Genomic DNA, 24,374 nt, shown 5'->3' with positions numbered 1-24,374 from the left:
TAAAAAGCAGGTATAATTGTGTTTAAAAATTTCTAATTGAAGTTTTTGTTTAAGAAATAGCGGTTTTCGTTTGTTATGCTGAAAATTTTTCGAAAAGTTTAAAAAAAAAATATGTAGACTGAAAAGTTGCCGTTAGTTGAAATGACTATTGGCTGAAATATAAAGTTATTTCATTTTGAGTATTTATTAATTTATTTTCCTCACAAGTAAGAGGGTTTGTGTTAGTTGATGAAGGAAAAGATGATACGCAGGTTGCATCCCAAATAAGGGATTTCCCATTGGACCAGGGGGTACAGGTTAAGCCGTCGAGTCTAAGGCCGTCTTGTAATGAGAGGTTGGTAGGTTCAAGGATGTTGGGTATTTTAGCCTTATTAAAAGCGTTTATGATTTTATTAATTGCTTTATGCCGGAGATGGCGTCCTCGGCTGCAGGTTCAGTTTAGACCGTGTCTGGCGTTAGGTTGAACGGGTAGGCTGCATTGGTGGCAAGAGTGTGAATTTGTAAGCCAGCATCCTAGTCTAAAGCCTATAGTAACTCTCAGTTGGTCATAGGTTAAGAGATTATCTAAGGTTTGGCTTGGAAGTGCTTCGAGCGATTCATACCCACCGTAAGAGATCTATTTAAGTTTAAAGAAAACTTAGATGAACTTAGATGATTGGCTAGGATTTGAGTTTAGGGAAAATTTAAGTGTTTGTTACGGAATACCTGGGTAATTTTAAGTAATAAATCCACAATAATTATTAGTTAAAATTTATATTCTAACGTGCAAGGGTGGATACAATATCAATAAATTGATAATTTTAAATATTTAGCATTTATTTGATCCTAAATTCTTTAAATAAGTATAAATGAAAGTAATAATTTAACATTTTCATTTAGCCGCTGTAAAGTCTATGAGCAAAAGAGAAGTTAAAGACTCCGTACATTCGCCAGAATTCAAAGCCTTATTAATGAAGCTGAAAAGCGTAAATGCATCGAATGCGGCGGCTATTCAGAAAAAAATTGCCATGCTCACCCCAGAACAGAAAGCTGATCTGAAAGCAAAGGTCTCAAAGCTCAATAACGCAGATTTGGAGGCCTTGAATAAACTAAAAGAAAAAAGCGGTATAACCTTATCACCAAAATTCCAGGAAGGTTTAATAACGTATTTTTTATTATATATAAATTTAAAATTCTGAGGCAAGATCAAATGTTTTTCTGATTTTCTGGAGATTTTAAGTGTCCAAGCTTAATGTTTTGAAACTTAAGAATTTTTATATGTATATTATTTTATTCTAATTATGATGTTCTGCCAAATTACAAAAATAATACAATAAACAAAAATATTTGGTATATAGAATTTTAGTCATTCCAGAAATAAAATAACCGGTAATGAAAATAAATGATTAACAATTTGTGTAGCCATTTAAAAAAAAAATATATATATAATTTTAAATGCATTCAATGATTATATAAAACAAATTTAGAATTATCTAAGTTGAAAGCAGCAAAATCCGGGAAAATGCCATCATCAGATAAAAGTATGTTGGTATTACACATCAAATTCATAATTTAAATCTATTTTTACTAAGAAATCTATTTTTTATTTAAATAATTAAAGAAGTGTTGCCATTTCTCATAGAAACTATATGATAAGAACAATTTATAGTTGATATGATAATAATCAATTGTTACACAATTAGTTGATTATAGCTTGCAAAGCTAGCTACGATATTCAAACGCTATTTGAGTATAGCTTAATCATTTACTTCATAATATAATTTGTGTAAAATAATACATAGCGTTAAAATTCTAAATTAAAATAATATAAAATAAAATAAAATAAATAAAATATTATATAAAAACCGAGGTGGGACTACAAGTTCCCAAAAAACATGTGTAGTTGTATTTTAAAATTATGATTTGGAGGTTTTGTTTTAAGAAATAAGATTCTTTAGGTTCTGATGTAAGGGCTCTTATCTTATCCCCTATATTTTTTAAAAACTTTAAAGTTCCACTTGGCATATGTCCAAGGGAAGAGATGACAATCGGTGTAAAAATATAATTTGTGAATTTGGAATATTTCATTGTTTTTTTTTTCTCGGCTATATCAACCGGATTAGAATTTAAATTTTTTGGGAAAGAAGATACGCATGTGAAGTCCCAAATTAAGGATTTCCCTAAAGACCAAGGCACGGAAGTTAAACCATCTGGTCTTAAGCCATCATCTAACGATAAATTTGTAGGCTCCAGGATGTTTGGTATTCGGGCCCTGGTAAGAGAACGGCTAATAGCTAAATTAATTGCTGCATGCCTTGCATGCCTGCCTTGACTATATATACAATTTAGACCATGTCTCCCTTTGGAGTCAACTAATGTTTTACATTTGATGCATGTATGTGGTTGAACAATGTTACATCCAAGTCGATGGCCTATGGCAACTCTTAATTGTTCATCTGATAAGAGGTTACCTAGGTTACGACTTGGTAATGCTTCCGAGTATAGTAGGTTTTAAAAAAATCAGAATAAAAAAATAAAAATAAATTAGTCAAAAATCAAAATTTATGAACATACCTTTAAAATTTCAATGGTAAGCATCCTATGCGGAGTAAAGTTTTGAGTATAAGATAAATTTAACAGATTCTATTAATGATCTATTTCTTATTTAAGTATAGATGGCCAATTTATTAATTAAACAGAGGCTCGGATACCCATTATTAATTAAATTTTTATATTTTATAAAAGTAGTTTTGAATCATTTATTATCTTGATCAAAAAAACAGGTATGATGATGGATATAAAATCCCCCGAATTACTAGCCCTGATTGAAAAAATTAAGACATTTAATTCTTCGGATGTGGCTAATTTAAAGAAAAAGGTCGCAGCGTTAACGCCTGAGCAGAAAGCAATGCTAAAAGCAAAGGCAGCGAAATTAACTCCGGAAGACATGGCAATGGTGAGAGAAAAACTCATTGACATCCTAGATGAGTCTGGGGTTACTATATCACCAATGGCTAGAGATGGTAGAAAATATATTCATTAAATTTATTATCCATAAATTGTGCTGCTTTCATTGCTAAAAAATGTAATAATTATCAATTTCTAAAAAAATATTTGTGGAAAAAAAACATGATAAAAACTTTATAAAGAATTGCGAAAACTTGCAAAAATTGACAAGATGGAAGGAGCTATGGAAGAAGATACAGAAATGAAAGCCAGTATGGGTAAAACTTAAATTATTTGAATTAAATTAAATTGTAAGAATCTTTAACACTATATTGCAAATATATATATATTTATTTTTTTTTAAAAAAAGAGTAAAACCAAATTTTTAGTGTAGTCGAAAAAGTTATTTTTAATAAAAAATTATAATTTTGGCAAATAAGTAACGATATACATTGTAAATTATATTTTCAATGGGACTTTACTTCAACGATAATTGTCATCATCAACACAATTATTCACTCCTACGATAAACACCCTAAATTATTACCACGATAATTTTAACATAGAAATGTATAAATTACACATTTAATTTATATTATAAGTCAAATAAAATAATTGAGAATAATAAAACAAAATAATAAATTAGTTCCTTTTAAATGACAACTAAACTTTTAATTAAAATTAATTAGTTGGGTAAAATAAAACAATCTTTTTTGACGGGTGCTGAAGATGGGAAGATTGCATTAAAAAGTTTCTTAATTGTTGCACATTTTAAATAATTTTAACTTCCCCATAAAAATCTTTATTATTTATGTAAAGTATAAGGTCAGCCTAAAATAAAGCAATATTAACATTACCGCTTGTCACCACAAACCTTATTCGAAGAATTTTAAAAAAAAAATTAATATGGCATATAGAAACAAACTAATTTTATGTTCTAAAAAGGTGTTTTTGTTCTTGGAAGAATGTTCTAGATGCAAAATTAACAATCAATTATTTATGTTTATAATCCAATTTCAAAAAATCTAAAATCGCATTAGTTTACGTTTACTAACGATATTTATCATTTCAAATTTTTTATTTTTTTAAATATTAGCTTAGTTAGGATATCCATGTGTTGCTAAATGTTTTGAGCCGATTTTTAAAAAGGGCTAACTCAATATTTCATTCAGAAAAATAGAAATAAAGAAAAGAAAGAAAGAAAGAAAGAAAGAAGGAAAGAAAGAAAGAAAGAAAGAAAGAAAGAAAGAAAGAAAGATCATAGAAGGAACAAAGGTTTAGAGATATATTATCGAAATCTCGAGGCTTAGGCAATGTTTGTCTGGCTAAAATATTCCATTTTGAAAAATCGGATCAAAACGAGCCGTTTAACAACACTACTCCTGCCAGCAACTGAATATTTATATAATTTGCCTTCTTACATCATAAATTAATAATTCTCTCTACAATGTTAGATGCAAAACCTAAGGTAACCGTTAAGCCTAAACCTGTAAAAGTAGCTAAAAGAGCAGTTAAAAGTGGTCGAATGATGTCCCCCGAATTGCTAGCCTTGGCGGAGAAAATAGAAACCTTACAATCATCAGATATATCTAACTTAAAGAGGGTAGCTTCAAGACTATCTCCCGAGCAGATTGCCATGCTACGTAGAAAAGCAGCACAACTCACTCCAGCAGATTGGGAAGCTTTAAGAAGAAAACTCATTCAAATAAAAGCGGAGACCGGGATAACTATACCAAAAAAGACCAAAATGGGTAACTACTATTAATTAATAGGTTTTACTTATAAGTTGCAGATAGTGAAGACGGACCGATGCGCTCGGATCGTAAAGAACAAACCCAACCGTAGTCCAAAATAAAAAGACCGGTTATTTAATTTCTCGTTTATTAGGACTATATGTAAAAAATGCTTTCTTGAAAAATTTTATGGTTTTGATATTTGCAAAATAAAAATAAAAAACTAAATGTTTACAATAAATAAAATAAAATAAATTCATCTAGAAAAATTACATAAAATAAAATATAACAAATTTTTTTTAATATTATTTGAATATTAAAGCAAACTTAAATATTAATAAAAAACCGATCTGGACTGTGGTCTTCAAAAATAACGGTCCGCTAAGTTCGATTTGGTCTTATCTCGATAGGTCAGGATCATTGACCTTCAATAGTTATATAGAGTGGTGGTAGCTAAATAATAAAAGAGTGAAATTGTACCATATTCTTTTGATGATTAAGGGGGGCAAAAAAATTACATTTTTAAATTAAAAAAGCATGGAATTAAAAAAAAAAGAATTATTGAAGGTGATCAAAAAGGCGAAATCCAAGAAAGGGATGGCTGGTTCAGCAGATTCAATGGCTGAAATGGAAAACGTTGAGGGTATGGAAGGTAAAAAGACAAAATCCAAGAAAATGATGGCGGGTTCCGGAGATTCAATGGCTGAAATGGATAACGTTGGTGATATGGATGGTATATAAAAAAAATGACTTTAAATATCGGAATAATATAATTTCTTATAACAAAATGAGAAACCGTTTAGTTGATACTATGTCACATCTAATTCTCAAATTTTATATATAATAATAACATAATGATTTTATTTAAATTTTATCTAATCTTAACTAACCCGATATTTAACTATCAGTGTTTGAAATCTTCTAAATTTTCAGAGATTTTTGATCTATATTAAGATTTCTTGAGGATGAAATAGGAATTTTGATCAATTATTCGCTATATTTTGTAGGTGTAACGCCTATAGTTCCAGGCAAGAAACGCATGAGAGTTGCTAAAAGAGAAGTTAAAGGTGACGACAAAATATCTCGAGAATTGATAATTTTGGCGGCCAAAAGGAAAATGTTAAAACATTCAGATATAGCTACCTTAAAGCAAGTAGCTTCTACGCTAACACCCGAACAGAAGGCCACACTAAGAAGAAGGGCTGCTAGACTCACTCCGGAAGATTGGGAAGAGCTAAGAGCCAAACTTCTTAAAATGAGAGCCCAAACTGGTCAGGGTGCATCGCCAAGTATTTTAATGGGTGAGCTTAAACAATTCATTAATATTTTTATATTGAATATTTAAAAAAAATATATTAAATCATAAATTAATCAAAAAATAAAATAAATTATAAGAATTATCAAATGTAATCAGAAAGGCGAAAGCTAAAGAAGGAATGGGAGCAGCTGATATTCCAATTGCAGAAGTCCTAGTCGGCCCTGATATGACAGGTATAAAATTTTGTTTTGCTACAAACTGTGATTCTTAGTTTTGTTAAATGGCTCGATTTGAGTCGAGTTTCAAAAAAGGCTAACTCAATATTTTTCCAATATTTTAGCCAGAAAAATATTGCCTGAGCTTCGAGATTTTGTTAATAGATGTTAAGACCCTTCGTGCCATCTGTGAGCGAAATCTTAAGGCTTGCATAATAATTTTCCTAATAAAATATTGAGTTAGACGTTTTTAAAAAAATTGACTCAAAACGAGCCGTTTTACAACTCTAGTGATTCTCAAATAAATTGTATAATTTATTATCGTAATAATTTAAAGATTTTGACAAAAATTTCGGTATTTACATACAAACAAATATCTGCAATCTCACAATGATAATTGTAAAGAAATATTATTATTATTATTTTATTTTTTTAAAAAAAAATAAATTTGTTGAAGTAAAACGTAAGAAACCTATAGTAGTTAAAAGACAAATTGTAGACTCAAAATCCCTTGATCCGACTCTGATGAAAAAGCTAAAAGAAATGAAGCCCTCAGATTTGGCGGGGATTCAAGAAAAAATTTCCAAACTCACTCCCGCTCAAAAAAAGATGCTACAAGAAAAGGCTGGTAACTTGACTCCCGAGGATTTAAAGTCCCTTAAAGAAAACTTTGAAAAGATGCAACTCAAAAAGGGTATATACAATTTCCATTATTAAATAATAATAGATATTTAATTCCTAAATTATATAAAAAAAAAACTGATTTAATAATAAAATCTTTATTTTAATGTCTAAAATAAAATAGAAGTAATTTAAATATTTTCAGCCCAAATATCAAAGAGTAAAAGAGAGGTAAAAGGCGCGGTACAATCGCCAGAATTATTAGCCTTATTAGAAAAATTGGAAAATTTACAGAGAATAGTTCAAATATTATTAAATTTATTCAGGCTTGAACGAAAAGTGTCCCAACTATCCTTGTATTTTACATTTTTATTTCAGTATTCAATTCATAATTTAATATTTTCATTTAGGCAGTGTAAAGTCTGTGAGTAAAAGAGAAACTAAAGATTCCGTACATTCGCCCGAATTCGAAGCCTTATTAATGAAACTGAAAAGCGTAAATGCATCGAATGCGGCGGCTATTCAGAAAAAAATTGCCATGCTCACCCCAGAACAGAAAGCTGATCTGAAGGCAAGGGTCTCAAAACTCAATAGCGCAGATTTGAAAGCCTTGTCTAAACTAAGAAAAGAAAGTGGCATAACCTTATCACCGAAATACCAGGAAGGTTAAATAGCCATATCTAATAAATTTAAAATAAAAATGTTTAGGCAAGATCAAATGTTTTTTTTCTTCTCTGATTGTCTAGAAATTTTTTAGTGTTCCAAGCCTAATGTTTTTTAAACTTATGAATATTTAATGAAATATAAATACTAGTGTTATTAAACGGCTCGTTTTGAGCTGGTTCTTAGAAACGGCTAACTCAATATTTTAGCCAGAAGCTTATTGCCTAAGCCTCGAGATTTCGCTATTAAATGTTTAGATCTTCGGGCCATCTACGACCAAAAATCTTCATGTGTATAAAATATTGAGTTAGCTGTTTTTAAAAATCGGCTCGAATGGAGCCCTAACATCACTGATGAATACTTCATAAAATTGTAAATATGATGTTTTGCCAAATTATAAAAATAATACCTCCAATATTTAAAAAAAATTAATTGATACAAAAATATTTGGCATTTAGAATATTAGCCAATCAGAAATGAAATATGATCTTACCAGTATATAGTTTCATAAATTTCCTTCACTTGAAGAATAAAATTTAGATACGAATAAAGATAAATGAAAATTTTGCCTTTTTTTTAAAAAAAATATATAATTTTAAATGCATTTATATTTATATCAAATTTAGAATTATCTAAGTTGAAAGCAGCAAAATCTGGGAAAATGTCAGCAGATAAAGGTACGTATAACACATATTATTTATAACTTTAAATTCGTTTTTACTAAGAACTATATTTTAATATAAATAATTGAATAAGATATACTCATTTATATTACTAAATTTAGTGGATGTAAAATGCATATAAAAAAAACATAGTAGTTAAGAACTTTTATAATGTGAGATACCCTGACAGATTACATTTGATGAAAAGGGAAAAAAAGATTCAAACCAAGTCTATTTGTTAAAAAGCAGCGCTTTGCTGCCATATATCAGAGAAATTAGGTGATAAAAAAATTTCGAACGAATCAATTGTTACACAATTAGTTAATGATATAATTTAGTAATTAAGTATAATAAAGTTAGATCTACTAACGATCTATTCCTCATCTAAGTATAGATGACCATTTTATTGATAAAGGGGAGGTTCGCGTTCCTATTTTTACCTTGCTAATCCATTATATATTGGCAAAACCCTTTTAATGTCATAGAATCGAACATAGGTCGATTATTCTCGTTTATAATTTCATCGTTTTCATGAATTTTCTAATTTATCTCCAACTTCTCTCAAGTTAAATATCATAGGTCGAAATGAGTATTAATAATACTTTTTATTTATAGGTATTAAATTAAGACTAGGGAATGGGGAGTGAATAAATTATCTCAACGGAAACGTCTTTAATAACCATGCTTCGCAAAAATATAACATGTTCCTTGGCCCTTTACATTAAAAAACTTGACATTAAATCTAAGCTAATTATTTTTAAAAATCAGAAACAAGATCTTGAAATAAAATTTAAAACCCATATTTAAAATTTGACCTCTATTTAAGTTTATAGAAAACTTAAATGATTGTCTAGGATTTGAGTTTAGGTAAAATTTAAGTGTTTTTTACGGAATACAGTTATTTGGGTTGATTTTAAGTGATAAATCACAATAATTATTGGTTAAAATGTCTATTCTAACGTGCTAGGGTGAAGACAATATCAATAGTAAAATGATAATTTTAAATATTTTCGTAAATTCTTTAAATAAGTATAAATGAAGTTAATAATTTAACATTTTCATTTAGCCGCTGTAAAGTCTATGAGTAAAAGAGAAGTTGACTCCGTACATTCGCCAGAATTCGAAGCCTTATTAATGAAGCTGAAAAGCGTAAATGCATCAAATGCGGCGGATATTCAGAAAAAAATAGCCATGCTCACCCCAGAACAGAAAGCAGATCTTAAAGCAAAGGTCTCAAAACTCAATAGCGCAGATATGAAAGCCTTGAATGAATTAAAAGAAAAAAGTGGCATAACCTTATCACCGAAATACCAGGAAGGTTTAATAACGTATTTTTATAAGCAAGATCAAATGTTCCTCTGATTGTCTAGAAATTTTAAGTGTTATAAGCTAATATTTTTAAACTTTTAAATTTTCAAATATGAACATTTCATAAAATTGTAATTATGATGTTTTGCCAACAATATTTTAATAAAACAATTGATACAAAAATATTTGGTATTTATAACAATTTTTGTAGCCATTTTTAAAAAAAAATATATGATTTTAAATGTATTTAATGAATATATAAAACTAATTCAGAATTATCCAAGTTGAAAGCAGCAAAATCCGGAAAAATGCCATCATCAGATAAAAGTATGTTGCTATTACTCTAATTCATAATTTTAAAAATTCGTTTTATTGATAATTATATTTTTAATATAAATAATTTGAGAAGCGCTGTGCTGCCATATCTCAGAGATATTATGTGATAAGAAAAATTTATAGATATGTTGATAATCAATTGTTACACAATTAGTTGATAATGCAATAATATAACCTATATTATAGTTTTGCAAAGCTAGCTACGCTATACAAACGCTAGTTGAGTATAGTTAGGTTTTAAAAAAATCAGTATATAAAAATTAAAAATAAATTAGTCAAAAATCAAAATTTATTAACATTCCTTTAAAATTTCGCAAATGGTAAGCATCCTACGGGGAGTAAAGTTTTGAGTACAAGAAAAATTTAAAAGAGTCTATTAATGATCTATTTCTTATTTAAGTATAGATGGCCAATTAATTAATTAAGCAGAGGCTCGGATACCCATTTAACCTTGCTAATTCAAATAATATTGTCAATTTATTTTAGTCCCTTTAATGTAAAAGAGTCGAATTGTTTTCATAAACTTTCAAATTTTCAATTTAATTATTAAGTCTTTGTAAAAAAAAAATTTATAGAAAAATTAATAATATTTGTAATAATCTATATCAACTTTAATATCCAAAAAAATATGAAAAATATAGTGTTATTAAAAGATGTTTCTGAAAAATGTTACAGTTACAAGTTACAATTAAAATTTTTTACCGTTACATTAAAGAAAATAAACTAGTTATTACATTATAAAAGTAACTAGTTAAATTAAATTTTTCTCCTTTTCTCCAACCCCAATAATCATGGTAAACAAGGAGGAAGTGCATAGAAATGACATAGGGGTATATTTTATGGGGGTGTATCACTCCTTACAAGTTAAATATCATTTTTTTTGATTGAATAAAATGTTTCCTCTAAACAGGTCGACAAAGAAATTAAATTGTAATTTTTTTTATGAGTTTTAATATTACATTTTATTTATAGGTGTTAAATTAAGACTAGGTAATGTGGAGTGAATAAATATACTTAATTTTTCATTATAAAATCCATAGAACATTTTGGAGACTATATTATAATTAAGGACAATTAACTATATAATTAATTTCTCAACGAAATCGTCTTTAATAAACCATGGCTCGCAAAAATATAATATGTTACTAAACGGCCCTATATTTTTCAAATGGAATTTACATGTAAAAACACTTGTCTTTAAATCTAAGCTAGTATTTTTAAAATAAGAAAATTATATTAAATGATTAGTTATCTATTTGAGTTTAGAGAAAACTTAGATGATTGTGGATTTGTGAAAACTTAAACGTTTGCTACAGAATACAGTTATTTGGGTTGATTTTAAATGAGAAATCCACAAGTATAAAATTTATATCATAACACGTTGGAATGGAGGCAATATCAATATAAATAACTTACAATATTTAAAAAAACAATTAATACATTTTTGTATTCGTATCAAATTTCTTGATTATGTAAAAATATAAGTAATAACTTAACACTTTCGTTTAGCCATGAAGTCAATGGGTAAACGAGAAGTTGATGATTCCGTACATTCTCCCGAATTCAAAGCTTTATTAATGAAACTGAAAAGCGTAAATGCATCAAATGCGGCGGCTATTCAGAAAAAAATTGCCATGCTCACCCCAGAACAGAAAGCTGATCTGAAAGCCAAGGTCTCAAAGCTCAATAGCGCAGATTTGGAGGCCTTGAATAAACTAAAAGAAAAAAGCGGTATAACCTTATCACCAAAATTCCAGGAAGGTTTAATAACGTATTTTTTATTATATATAAATTTAAAATTCTGAGGCAAGATCAAATGTTTTTCTGATTGTCTTGATATTTAAGTGTCCAAGCTTAATGTTTTTAAACTCAAGAATTTTTATATGAATATTATTCTATTGTAATTATGATGTTCTGCCTTATTATAAAAATAATACCTCCAATATTTTAATAAATTAATTGATACAAAAATATTATGGCATTTAGAAATTTTAGTCATTTAGAAATAAAATATGATCTTACCGGTTACGAAGATAAATGATTAACAATTTTTGTAACCATTTTTTAAAATAAATGTATTCAATGAATATACAAAACAAATTTAGCATTATCTAAGATGAAAGCAGCAAAATCCGGAAAAATGTCTTCATCAGATAAAAGTATGTTGATATTACACATCTAGTCCATAATTTAACATTCGTCTTATTAAAAAATATATTTTAATATAAATAATTGAATAATATTTACATTAGTGATCTGCATCGGGCCTTATTCAAGCCCTGCCCAGCCCAAAATTTTTTTATAAAGTTTTGCCCGGCCCGGCCCGAACCCGAATTTTTTTTAAAATTTATATAAATTTACAAAATAAACGATATATGTTATTTGGGGTCTACTTTCTATAAATAAAATCACATATTTTTTATTTTACATAAAAAATTCAACTTAAAATTGATAAATTTGGATATATTTTAAAAAATTTCTAAGGCCCGACCCGGCCCGAATTTTCTTAAAAAATATTAGGCCCGCGAGTTGGCGCTTTACGGGCTGGGCCTACTTTAGCAGATCTTAAATTTACATATTATATTACTATATTTTGTGGATGTAAAATAAATTTTAAAAAAAACTTAAAGTAGTTAAAAAGTTTAAAAAGATGCGAGATAAGTGACATTCATTTGATGAAAAACGAAAAGTCTTACAATTTGGCAGGGATTATGTAAAAAATAAATTTCGAAACTCGTTTGTACTGAAAGTTAAGAGATTAGCCGTCGGAGTATAGTCTAGATCAGTCAAAAAGCAGCGCTGTGCTGACATATCTTCAGATAAATTAAGTGATAAAAAAAATTTCGAACTATGACTAATTTTGCAAAGCTAGCTACACTGCTATGGGCAAACAAAATATGAATATAGTTATAAGTTATTTTAAAAAAAAAATTCGATATCTAAAAAATATAAAAATATATTAGTCAAAAAATCATAATTTATGATCATTTTCCTTTAAGATTTCCAAAATGGTCAGCAGCCTATGTAAAGTTTTGAGTACAAGATAAATTTAGAAGGGTCTACTAACTATCTTTAAGTATAGATGGTCAATTTATTAATTAAACGGAGGTTCGGATACCTATTTTACCTTGGCAATTTATTTTAGTCCGTTCTATGTCAAAACAACTTTCCATAATCCACATTAGAGTTTCTTCGTTTTCATAAAATTCCTTAATTTACTAATGACTCGATTTAAACCGATTTTTAAAAAACGGATAACTTAATATTTTGTTCACAAAAAATATTACGCAAACCTTAGAATTTTATCATAGAAGACTCAAAGGTTTGGACATCTTAGCGAAATCTTGAGATTTATGTAATATTTTTCTTACTAAAATACTAAGTTAGCGAACCGTTTAACAAGGCTCTCCTTCCACTTCTCTTAAGTAAAATATCATTTTTTTGATAGGATAAGATGTTTCATCTACGCAGCTTTAACAGATCGATAAAGAAAATAAATTGTTTTAGTTTTAATATTACCTTTTATTTATAGGTGTTAAATTAATAATGGGAGGGGAGTTAATAAAAATACATAATTTTACAGTATAAAAAACGAATGCCTTATTGATATATTATAATATAAGGGCATTTCGCTATAATTTAAGAATTAGCTCTCTTAACAGATTCATCTTTAATAACCATGGCTCTAAAACGGCCCTATGTATTTTTTAAAAATCTAATCATAAAATACAATTTAAAAACAATATTAAAAAAAAAGATGTTCATTTGAGTTTAAAGAAAACTTAGATAATTGCCTTAGAATACAACTATTTGGGTTGATTTTAAATGAGGAATCCACATTAAATATTGGTTAAAATTTCTATTCTAACATGCTGGGGTGTAGACAATATCAATAGTAATAATTATAAATATTTAAAAAAAAAACATACATACATTTATTTAATCGTAAATTCATTAAATATATATAAATGAAAGTAATAATTTAATAACAGCCGCTGTAAAGTCCGTGAGTAAAAGAGAAGTTAAAGACTCCGTACATTCGCCAGAATTCGAAGCCTTATTAATGAAGCTAAAAAGCGTAAATGCATCCAATGCGGCGGCTATTCAGAAAAAAATAGCCATGCTCACCCCAGAACAGAAAGCAGATCTGAAAGCAAAAGTCTCAAAACTCAATAGCGCAGATATGAAAGCCTTGAATGAATTAAAAGAAAAAAGTGGCATAACCTTATCACCGAAATACCAGGAAGGTTTAATAACGTATTTTTTTTTATAAGTTTAAATTAAAAATGCTGCAAGATCAAATGTTTTTATTCTGGTTGTCTAAAATTTTAAAGTATTTGAGACAAATAATAATATTCCCAATATTTTAATAAATTTATTGATACAGTAATATTGTATATTACGAATAGCTATTCAGCAATAAAATATAATCTAACACACCAAATATCGAGGTTCAAATTTAGTCTGGTTAATTTTTTTTTAACGTTGTTTTCCTGACAACTAGGCGTAATTCATAAATTGTAAAGTGTTTTCAGAATATTCTATAAGAATAATAAAATGTTTGATTAGAGGATACAAACAGATAATACTAGATACTTTGTAATTGATAGTAATTTTCTCGTTAATATTAATTTTGAAATATGGAAGAATTTATTGTATTTATTAGAATATTGTTTTAAAGATATAATATTATTTATACTATAAGATACAGAGGCTTCACTAGCCTTTCCAATATCCGGGGGCTCAAAAATATATATTTTTTTAAAATTATTTTCACCCACTGACAATTAATATACGAGTCGAGATTAATGATTATAATACATTTTTGTAAACTTTAAATAAAAAATATATATAATCTTAAATGTATACAATTGGATTAAATTGTTATATAAAACAAATTTAGAATTATCTAAGATGAGAGCAGCAAAATCAATGCCTTCATCAGATAAAAGTATGTCAAATTTTTGTTAAGAATATATTTTAATATATATATATATATATATATATATATGTGTACCATATTTTATGGATGTATAATGCAAAAAAATTTTTAATGTAGCTATGAAATTTTAAGAGCAGTGAAATACCCTGACAGATTTCATTTGAGTCTTAAAATTCGGTAGGAATTTTGGAAAAAAATTTTCGAAACTCATTCTAACTCGAGAATAGAAATTATCAAGGAAAATTTTCGGCTTAAATATGACAGATTATAAGGTCATTTTATTAAATAAAAACTTTATAAGATCAAAACTCAAACAATTCACATTCAAAAAGAAGCATTGTGCTAGCAAAATCTTAAAAAAAAATTATGCTAAATATGAGTTAAATAGAATCTTACACAATTACCCTATACGCAATTCTGCAACCTCTAAAATAGTTTTTCAAAGATACGTTGTATTTCTATGCAAACTAATTGGACAGAGTTAGGTTTTTCAAAAGCAGCATAACTCAAAATCTACGATCATTCATTCACGATTATGTAAATAGTCAAAATTCGACCTAAAGATGAGTTCTCTGATCGAGATAATTTTTAAATAATGTTTATTGACAATTTATTTCTGATCCAGATATAAGTCGCCATTTTATTAATTCTGTTTAGCGTTTGGCCTTTATATTGTTAACCCAAATTCTATCAGGGAATATATTTCAGTCTTTTTAATAACATCGAATAACCATAAATCATTCTCATTAGAATCATATGGCCCATTTTATAAGATTTATAATTTTTCTCCCACTTCTCTCAGGGGAAATATCATTGCATTGGATGAAATTTTTAAAAATTTAATCATAATATTGAAAATAAGAAGGTCATCATTGAATTTAGAGGTAATTTTAATTATTGAATTCTAAATGAGTAACGCTGGAGGAGAGCATATCAGTATAAAATGTCAATTTTCAATGTTTAAACAATGTACATTTTATTTTTCGTAATAAATTCTCACAATATGTAAAAAGTAATAATTTAACACTTTCGTTTAGCCATGAAGTCAATGGGTAAACGAGAAGTTGATGATTCCGCACATTCTCCCGAATTCAAAGCTTTATTAATGAAACTGAAAAGCGTAAATGCATCAAATGCGGCGGCTATTCAGAAAAAAATAGCCATGCTCACCCCAGAACAGAAAGCTGATCTAAAAGCAAAGGTCTCAAAACTCAATAAGGCAGATTTAGAGGCCTTGAATAAACTAAAAGAAAAAAGTGGCATAACCTTATCACCGAAATACCAAGAAGGTTTAATATTGTATTTTACATGTTAATAATTTAAAAATAAAATTTTGAGGAAAAATTTTAGCTTCAAACGTTATTTTTCTGATTTGTAGAAGTTTTCATGTGTTCTATCCTAATGTTCATAAACTTATGAATATTTTATAAATTATAATTATAAACCTTTATCAAAAATAATAATATAAATTAATCCATAAAAAAATATTGAGCACCATTTCGTAAAGTACCCTTAGTATGGTGTTCCAAATGTTGAAGTTTCAATTATTTTTCCTCGATTAATTATTTATTTAATTAAATATAACGAATAAAAATTTTTTTTGGCCTGAATCTAGCCTGATCTATTTTTTAAAAAATTCCTATGTTAATTTATTGAAAATCAAGGTATAATTTTCCTATAAATTTTTCCTGAACATTATATCTGAAATATGTAAGTAAATGATCCAATGAGAAAATAATTAAATAAGTTACTGATAGTATTTTTTTTAAAATTTATGTTATGATTGGTCGAAAATATAGTTTATAATAATAGTATTATATGAGATAAATAATAACTATACTTCAAACATACTATTATAAGAGTGAGGAAAATCTTTCCTAAGCCTATTTATTAAAATTATCTTTTATATATAATTATTTTATTTTTATTATATAAAGAGAATCTGACGAACGATTATCCGAGTTTCTTAGCAGGACTAATTAGTTTAAGCCCAGATACCTAGTTAGGCTTGGCCGAACGGCTAAAACTAATAGCAGATTATAGGCCAAGCCTAATTATGTTTAGCCAATTTTTTCACCAAACTCGTCTAAGTTATTTTAGAGTGGGTTAAAATTGGATAAATTTAGCAACACTACTTAAGAATACAATTAATATACAAATGAAGATTGATGAATAATTCATTCTATAATACTTACATTCAAAATATATTCTTATATTGAAATAGATTAAATATATAATAAATAAATTTTAGCATTAGATAAAATGAAAGCAGCAAAATCCGGGAAGATGTCTCCACCAGATGAAAGTATGCCAGTATTACACATAAATTTTTTTTTAACAATTTGTTTAATTAAGAATATTTCTCAATATAAATTATTTAATAAAATATACACTATATTTTACAGATTAAAATATTAAATAAATCTAAAGTAGCTTAAAAATTTTAAAGATGTTAAATCACCTGACAGGTTTCATCTCATAAGAAACGAAGGGTTTTCATATTTGGCAGGGACTATGGGAAAAATTTTTGAAATTCTCTCTCACTCAAATGCTTAGCCCAAAACCAGACGACAATCAAAAGGCAGCAGTGTGCTGCCAATCTCCGAAAACTTAAAAAAATACTAATTATGAGTTAAATCGATTGTCACACAGTTACCTGATGATAAAATTTTGTAACTTCTTAAAAAAATTTTCAAGAATAAGAGTTTTTGTAAAGCAGAAATTTTTTAAGTTATAAACGACAATGTGTTATAAGCGAATTAATTTTTTGTAAATCATAAGTATCATATAATCCAACAGAAGAAGAAGCTAAATGATGTATTAATATAAATATTTTAATAAAATAAATTTACAATTCTCAGAATCTGAAAGATCTTTAGATTCTTTAACCTCAAAGTCATGTGTAATAATTACATTCTTCGTTTTAGCCATAATATAAATTTTTTCAAAAATTTGACTTGAATTTAAATGGTTAAAATTTACAGATATCCTCAATATCATCCTTAACGAATGTCTTTTCCGCCATTAAAAATTTAATCGATTCGTCATTGAATCTTTCATTTAACTGCATAATGTCAAATCAAGTGCTGCATAAACTGGTTTAATAGATAAAATAAAATATTATATTTAATAATGAAAGTATACACACCTCTCTTTTCTGGATTGTAATCATTGAAGTGGAGCACTTTCAAAATCAAAAGGCAAATTTTCCCTGCACAAAATCTTGTGAAAAAACATTCACAAATATGGTTTAAAAAATAATACAAGATAATAATTTAAATTGTACTTCTCAAATTAATCAGGCAATCTTTCGCCAATTGAATTTTATTTATTGCAAACCCTATATCCTTCGAAATGGTTTCACAAAGTGATAAAATAAAAAATATTTTTCTATTCTAAAAACAATAGCACTAGCCATTGTAGAAGTGGCGGAATCTTCAGAATTTTTTAAATTCTTCAAACCCTCAAAATATTATAAATCTATTCATCTTTCAACCGGCTTAGGCCATTCATTATTTTCAATATATCTTACTAACAAAGCTATTGCTTCACTTCTGATTTAAAAATATCAAATTACTATAAACTACAATTCAAAAGTATCTATTAGATACAATTTCTTTATTTTTTTATAACCATATTTTTAATGGTTTGAGAGAATATTTATATTATTATACGGCAACAGTTAGAGTATAATTTGGATTTTAATCCCTTTGTATTTTTATCCTTTCTTTTTTTTGAATATACAATTTGAGGACTCGGAATATGCTATTAGTTTAATTATGTCTTTAAAAGCTACCCTTTAAAGCTTTCCTTTATGTCGTTAAAATTTAGCCCACATTGTCTTTTTCATATATGGTCTGTCCATTTGTCATCTCTTATATTATTGTACAATTATTAATTGAGTATTTGTATTTTTTTTTGATTAATATTTTTGGACAAATTTAGATATTATAAAAATAATTTTATAAGACAAGAAATCTATTGGTTATGGATGAGTGTGGTAAAACAAAAAAATTAATATAAATTTTTTTTTTTAAAAAGTACCCTCAGTTTAATTTTAAGAAGTAGTTGCTTCGAACAACACTCTCCGTGTTGTAGGGGCTACTGGATCATCATAAAGTTATTAGAAATATGTTCCACTAACAATTTAGTTCTAATCTAGAAATAATAAATAGCCATCTTATTTATTTGGCTGAGGTTAGGCATTCCGCTTCTACATTGTTAATCCAAATTGCATGGTAACTATTTTTAGCCCATTTAATCAGATAGTTCGATTGCCTTCGAAAATCATTCAACATTCGATTTCATAGTTTTTTTTTAAATTTCTAATTTTCCTCCCACTTCTTCGAAGGAAAATATTATTAAAAATTAAGTTATAATTTCTATAAATTTCAATATTAATAATTATAATTGGATGCTAAATTTTAACTGATGTAACATTCGGAGTAGTATTGGTGAGAACGGCCCGATTTAGTCAAAATAATATTAAATATGCCTGGAGATTTTTCTCATAAGTGGCAGAAAGGTTTTGACCCCTATTTGCCAAATCTTGAGGCTTACATAATATTATCTTGGTTAAAATCTTAATAGGGCCATTTTTAAAAATCGACAACACTAATGCGGAGAAGATATAAAACAGCTGATTCCAAAGATGATCTTAATTTCATATCTAATTTATATCATAAAAAAAACTCGACTTTAAAATTTAAATTACCTTCTTTTCCAAAAATAATAATAGGCAACGATTTATTGTCTAAAATTTATATGATTCATAACACGCTGGAGTTTTTGGTATATGATGCAAGAGGGGAGAGCACTTAAGTTGAGGTAAGTTTGCAACTAAGCTGAGCTTGATCTTATAAATTGAAAACGATAAGAATAGATCAAAGTTTTTTTTATCCAAATATTTTATTTTTATTATAAATATTCGATTTTTCTTAATATCAAAAAGATACTCTATAAAAGTAAATTTGATCATTTTGTATAAGGTAAAACATCGCCTCAGATCATAAAAATAAACTCTTTTAAACACAATTAAACATAATATAAAAATTCCAATTACAATATAACGCTTTAAACATTAAAAATAATCTATTATTTAACACTATATAGGGTTTATAACCATAATTTTCAATAGTTAAAAAAATTTTGCTTAAAATTCTTTTAAATTGTTTAAAAATATAAAAAAGAAATAATTTGATATTTATATTTAGCCGCTGCAAAGTCTAAAGGTAAAAGAGAGACTAAAGATATCGTACAATCACCAGAATTCACAGCTTTATTAAAGAAATTGAAAAGCTTACAATTATCGGATGCGGCAGCTATTCAGGAAAAAATTGGCATGCTTACCCCAGAACAGAAAGCTGATCTGAAACAAAAGGTCTCAAAACTCAGTAGCGCAGATATGGAAGCCTTGAATAAACTAAAAGAAGAAAGCGGCATAACCTTACCACCGAAATTCCAGGAAGGTTTACTAACGTATTTTAAATCTAATTAATTTAATATTAAAATACTGTGGTAGCAAGATGAGTTGTAACTCTTTTTTACCAAGTAATTAGAATTTTAAAGTGTAGACCCCAAATGTTTTTAAAGTTATGAATTTATAATGTTGTTTGTTATATCTATTCAACATAATGAAATATTTGCAATATTTTTTTTTAATTACTCATAACAGTGTCTACATAATGGGGGAGGGGATTGGTGCCTTTTGCCTCCAAATTATTTAAGAGGGGGGGGGGGTTAAGCTAGAGATAGCCTAAATTTATTGGTGGGAGGGGGGGGGGTTATAAATTTTTTAGATGAAATAGAGCAAAAAATTGTGAAAAATTTAATGCCTTTATATTAAATATGAAGACATTAAATTAATTTTCACAGCTATATATTTTGCAAGGGTCATTATATTTCAAATAAAACTTATTTGTGGATAATTTTCTTCTATATTTTTAATTGCAAACTCAGACTCAGAGCCGTAAAACGGGGTCGAAATTAGACAATTTGGGGCCACCAAATTTTATAAATTTGCTCAATTATTTTTAGCCTCTTTAAAAATTAGAATTTTTCTTTTTACATACAAAACCTCTTTAAAAATTAGAATTTATCTTTTTACATACAAAACATTACTCTTTTTTTTGTAGAAAATTCAACTATAAATTTAGAAAAAAGTTTTTGCATGTCTAGCTATATGTATTATAAAGAAAAATTTGATTCAGTAAAAAAAACTTAATTTATTTTTTAGTTATGAAATTTGATTTTTTATTGAATTTATCTATTTATAAATAATCTTTTAAAACCAATTCAATTAAATTTTCTATTGGCAGAGAAATAAGATAATTGGTAAATTAAAAATATATAAATTTATTTTTAAGAAAATAATTTTTATTAACTGACTATTGGGATAAATATTTGGTCTATTTTCTAGTAAATGTCCTGTTTTAATAGCTATTATGGATATCCTGCTTAGTCTACTTTAAAATAAAAAAGCTTGCACTATAGTCTTCGTTTTATACATTTACCTTTCAGGTGGGTACGCTACAAATTACTTTAGTAGATTGAGTTATTATTTTAATTAAGATTTAGATTCGAATATTAAGTGTTGATGCATATTATATACTATGCTAGTTTCAGACGTTTTAATCCGAAATGCTGCACATAACATTTTATTGGCCAAAGAAATTAAAACAATTTCTATTTGTGGTAACTCTTGTCAACTGGTTATTTAGTAAGGCATGTAAAATGACAATATTTAATTAGAAAGAACCATACACTTGTATAAAGTGCGCAAGATTTTAATATCGTTTTAAGGGAAACGGCTTTTATAATTCCCTTAACTCAGCGTTTATTCAATAACAATATAAGTAGACTGAAAGTTCAAAAACAATTTTCTTACGAAGATGACGCGCCTATATACATGATCCTCAAAAAAATATGAGACTGAATTTTTCAATGTATTGCTAGATCAAGCGAAAAATTGGTTGAAGGAAAATTTCCAGCAGTCAAAGCTCTTTAAGATCATTTTGGATCGATATTTAATATACCGGAATGTACAAATGCGCCTGAAAGAGAGCTAAAAAAATCTTGTTAATTAAATATTTAACAGATCAGGATACGTTAGAATGTGATATTAATTGAATTAAACACTCCATTGGAAATTTTACTCTATATTAACACAAATTGGTTATATGAAACTTTACCTAATAAATCCATTATATAAAAGATTATTAATAATTTCAATTACCGTGACATCCGCAGATGGCGGCTTCTAAAGATCAAATTAATTAAAAACTTATCCACGATTCTGTTTGGTACAGGACCGACTTGTTAATCTCTCGATATAATTTCAATAGGAAATGATATCGCAATCTTTAGATTATGCCGACATAATATCCACCTTTGTAAAGGCGAGGATAAATAAGATGGCAATATTTTAGTCTATGAATATTGTCATGTTAATATATACATTCATTTATGATTAAAATTAAATAAAGTATGTTTTTAGTTCTCATTGCGAAAACTTATCAAATAGCTTAGGTATATCGTGTTTTTTAAAGGCGCGCCAAATTATTTTTTGAGCCGCCAAGTCTTGGCACAGCGCTACTGATAATGCCAAACAAAATATTGTAACAATGCATTCATCGTAAATGAATTTAAGATTTATAATTTAATTCATATTTTAAAAAAAATAACCTTCACATTCACAATTTAATTTTTTGATAGTTTGTAGTAAGGCATTGATAATTTAAGTTATTCTTTTTAAAATATTATAAAGGGCTTGCCATTATAATTAATAACGTAATATTATCGTTTCCGAAGGCGGTAAAATTTTTTAGGAGGGGAGGAAGTAGAGGTTTTTGATGGGGATTTATCACAAGGGAATAATACTCTGTCATGTCTTTTTATGATATTTCAAATGTTGAAGTTTTTATTTAGCATGACGGATTATTTCGTTCACATTTCTTGCTTGAAATCCAAGCGTAATCCTCAGCTTCATAATAAATTGTTTTTTAAGCATTCTTGGAAATGATGTTAGATTATAGGATCCAAACAGAAAAAAAAAATAGGTAAGTTTTGAATGATTAGTATTTTTCTAATTTATATTTTATTTAGTGGAAAAATTTATTATGAATCTACTATATATATAGTTTTTGGGTATAATAGTATTTTATTATAAGATAAATAATAACTATACTCCAAATCACAACTATTATAAGACTGAGTAATACAATTAATAGTATGAAAATTTGATAACAGTTTTTGTTTTTTATAAAAAATTATATAATCTTGAAATGTATTCAAATTCATTAAACTAAACAATTTTAGAATTATCTAAGATGAAAGCAGCAAAAGCCGGCAAAATGTCCCCATCCGTAGGTAAAGGTTATTTATTATAGTTTATTAATTTTGTGGTTTTATTTATGTTTAAAAATGATTCTTTTTTTCGACAATCCGAAAATACAAAGATGAAACCAAAATGACGAAAAGTAAAAAGACTAAACGAGCCAAAAAGGTGTCAGATGATGACGACGATGCGACTACGGATAAAAGCACCAAAAACGTTTCTCTCAGTAATTAATTTATTTTTACTTAAAAAGTTTTCATATCTAGTGCAGTAGTCTTGCAAATTAAAATTTCTTTTTTTGGGTTGACCCCGAAATGAAATTTTAAGTAGGCTAAAACATGCCCCAATTTTTATTTTAATGTTAAGCTCGAACCCCCTTAATTTAAATGATACGTTTGTTTCTAATTCCTATTAAACAAGGAAAAAAAAACTATTATTTTATATTTTACTTTTTCGGATATCGGCTCGAATTATTTTACATTTTCCTTCGACTCACCGGGTTCTATTTAAAAATCGAGAGAAAAAAAAACTTCGCATATCATTTAATATTTTTTTTTTGAGAAAAATTTATTGAAATAGCTTAAAAGTTACTATTTTAATATTGAAGACTTCTAAGAAAGAAAAATACCGAAATAATTACTCCTAAATCTTGTCGGATCGGATCCCACTATGAATCTAGTCTTCACATTTTAAAATTATACCGATTGTTCGGGTTCAGAAATTCACATCAGTTCTTAGAAAGAGATTTAATAACTAACATATAAAAATCTGTTGCTAAATTTAAAAAACAAATAAAATTTTTATAAACTACTGGATCGAAAGTTATAAATGGTTAGACCATATATTAAAAAAATAACTCTTAAATTAACCGAACTTTAAAAGTGTTGTAATTTGAGAATTTCAAAATATTCTAATAAAACCCCCCTAAAAAAATTAGTGTTTTATTTTTAAAAATTAAAAATAATTATGTTATTCCAGAAAACGAATTTTTGATTTAACACAATTTTACTTTGTCTTATAATTTATTTTAGGTCCTGGATATCTTTTGGATCTAATCAACAAGATAAACACCTTGAAACAAATAGCCACGTCACTACAAGCTTTAACGGGATAAATTATTAACTTAAACGATTATCAAATTATATTAGCATAATTTTAACTTAACCCTTTTTTTTTGTGTGATTTAGTAAATTATTTAGTAAAAACAAATTTATACAATCGATTACTTAATATTATATTCTTTTTTCTTCTCGTTACATACCGTCATTTGTAAATATAAGGGTATATAAAATTTTGTAAACATGATATTCCACAAAAATATTATTTTTTTTTTAAAAAATCATCTCAACATTTTGAATTAACGAGAAAATAGTAAA

The 24,374-nt window shown here is 27.2% G+C and overlaps 1 protein-coding gene across 1 annotated transcript; it reads left to right on the top strand.

The window, feature by feature from the left end:
* The first annotated feature begins 11,355 nt into the window (after nucleotides 1-11,355).
* LOC135930879 (uncharacterized) lies at nucleotides 11,356-24,112 on the top strand. The gene is made up of 10 exons (XM_065467676.1): nucleotides 11,356-11,482; nucleotides 11,827-11,880; nucleotides 13,714-13,968; nucleotides 14,625-14,672; nucleotides 15,701-15,952; nucleotides 16,915-16,968; nucleotides 19,877-20,131; nucleotides 22,980-23,030; nucleotides 23,120-23,224; nucleotides 24,030-24,112. The coding sequence occupies exons 1-10, from the start codon at nucleotides 11,356-11,358 to the stop codon at nucleotides 24,110-24,112; spliced, it is 1,284 nt and encodes a 427-aa protein (XP_065323748.1).
* The last annotated feature ends 262 nt before the right edge of the window (nucleotides 24,113-24,374 follow it).

Source organism: Gordionus sp. m RMFG-2023, chromosome 1 (genome assembly GCF_954871325.1).
Source record: "Gordionus sp. m RMFG-2023 chromosome 1, tfGorSpeb1-WG-v2, whole genome shotgun sequence".
Classification (NCBI taxonomy): Eukaryota; Metazoa; Nematomorpha; class Gordioida; order Chordodea; family Parachordodidae; genus Gordionus; species Gordionus sp. m RMFG-2023.
This window is presented reverse-complemented; position numbering and strand designations above follow the sequence as displayed.

Bases quoted from the DNA above. Each gene is read 5' to 3' on its own strand.
- LOC135930879 (XM_065467676.1), top strand. From the start codon at position 11,356: ATGCTCACCCCAGAACAGAAAGCTGATCTGAAAGCCAAGGTCTCAAAG. The intron at 14,673-15,700 runs GTATGTCAAATT...ACTTTCGTTTAG, and splicing joins AATGCCTTCATCAGATAAAA to CCATGAAGTCAATGGGTAAA. The intron at 23,225-24,029 runs GTAATTAATTTA...AATTTATTTTAG, and splicing joins CACCAAAAACGTTTCTCTCA to GTCCTGGATATCTTTTGGAT.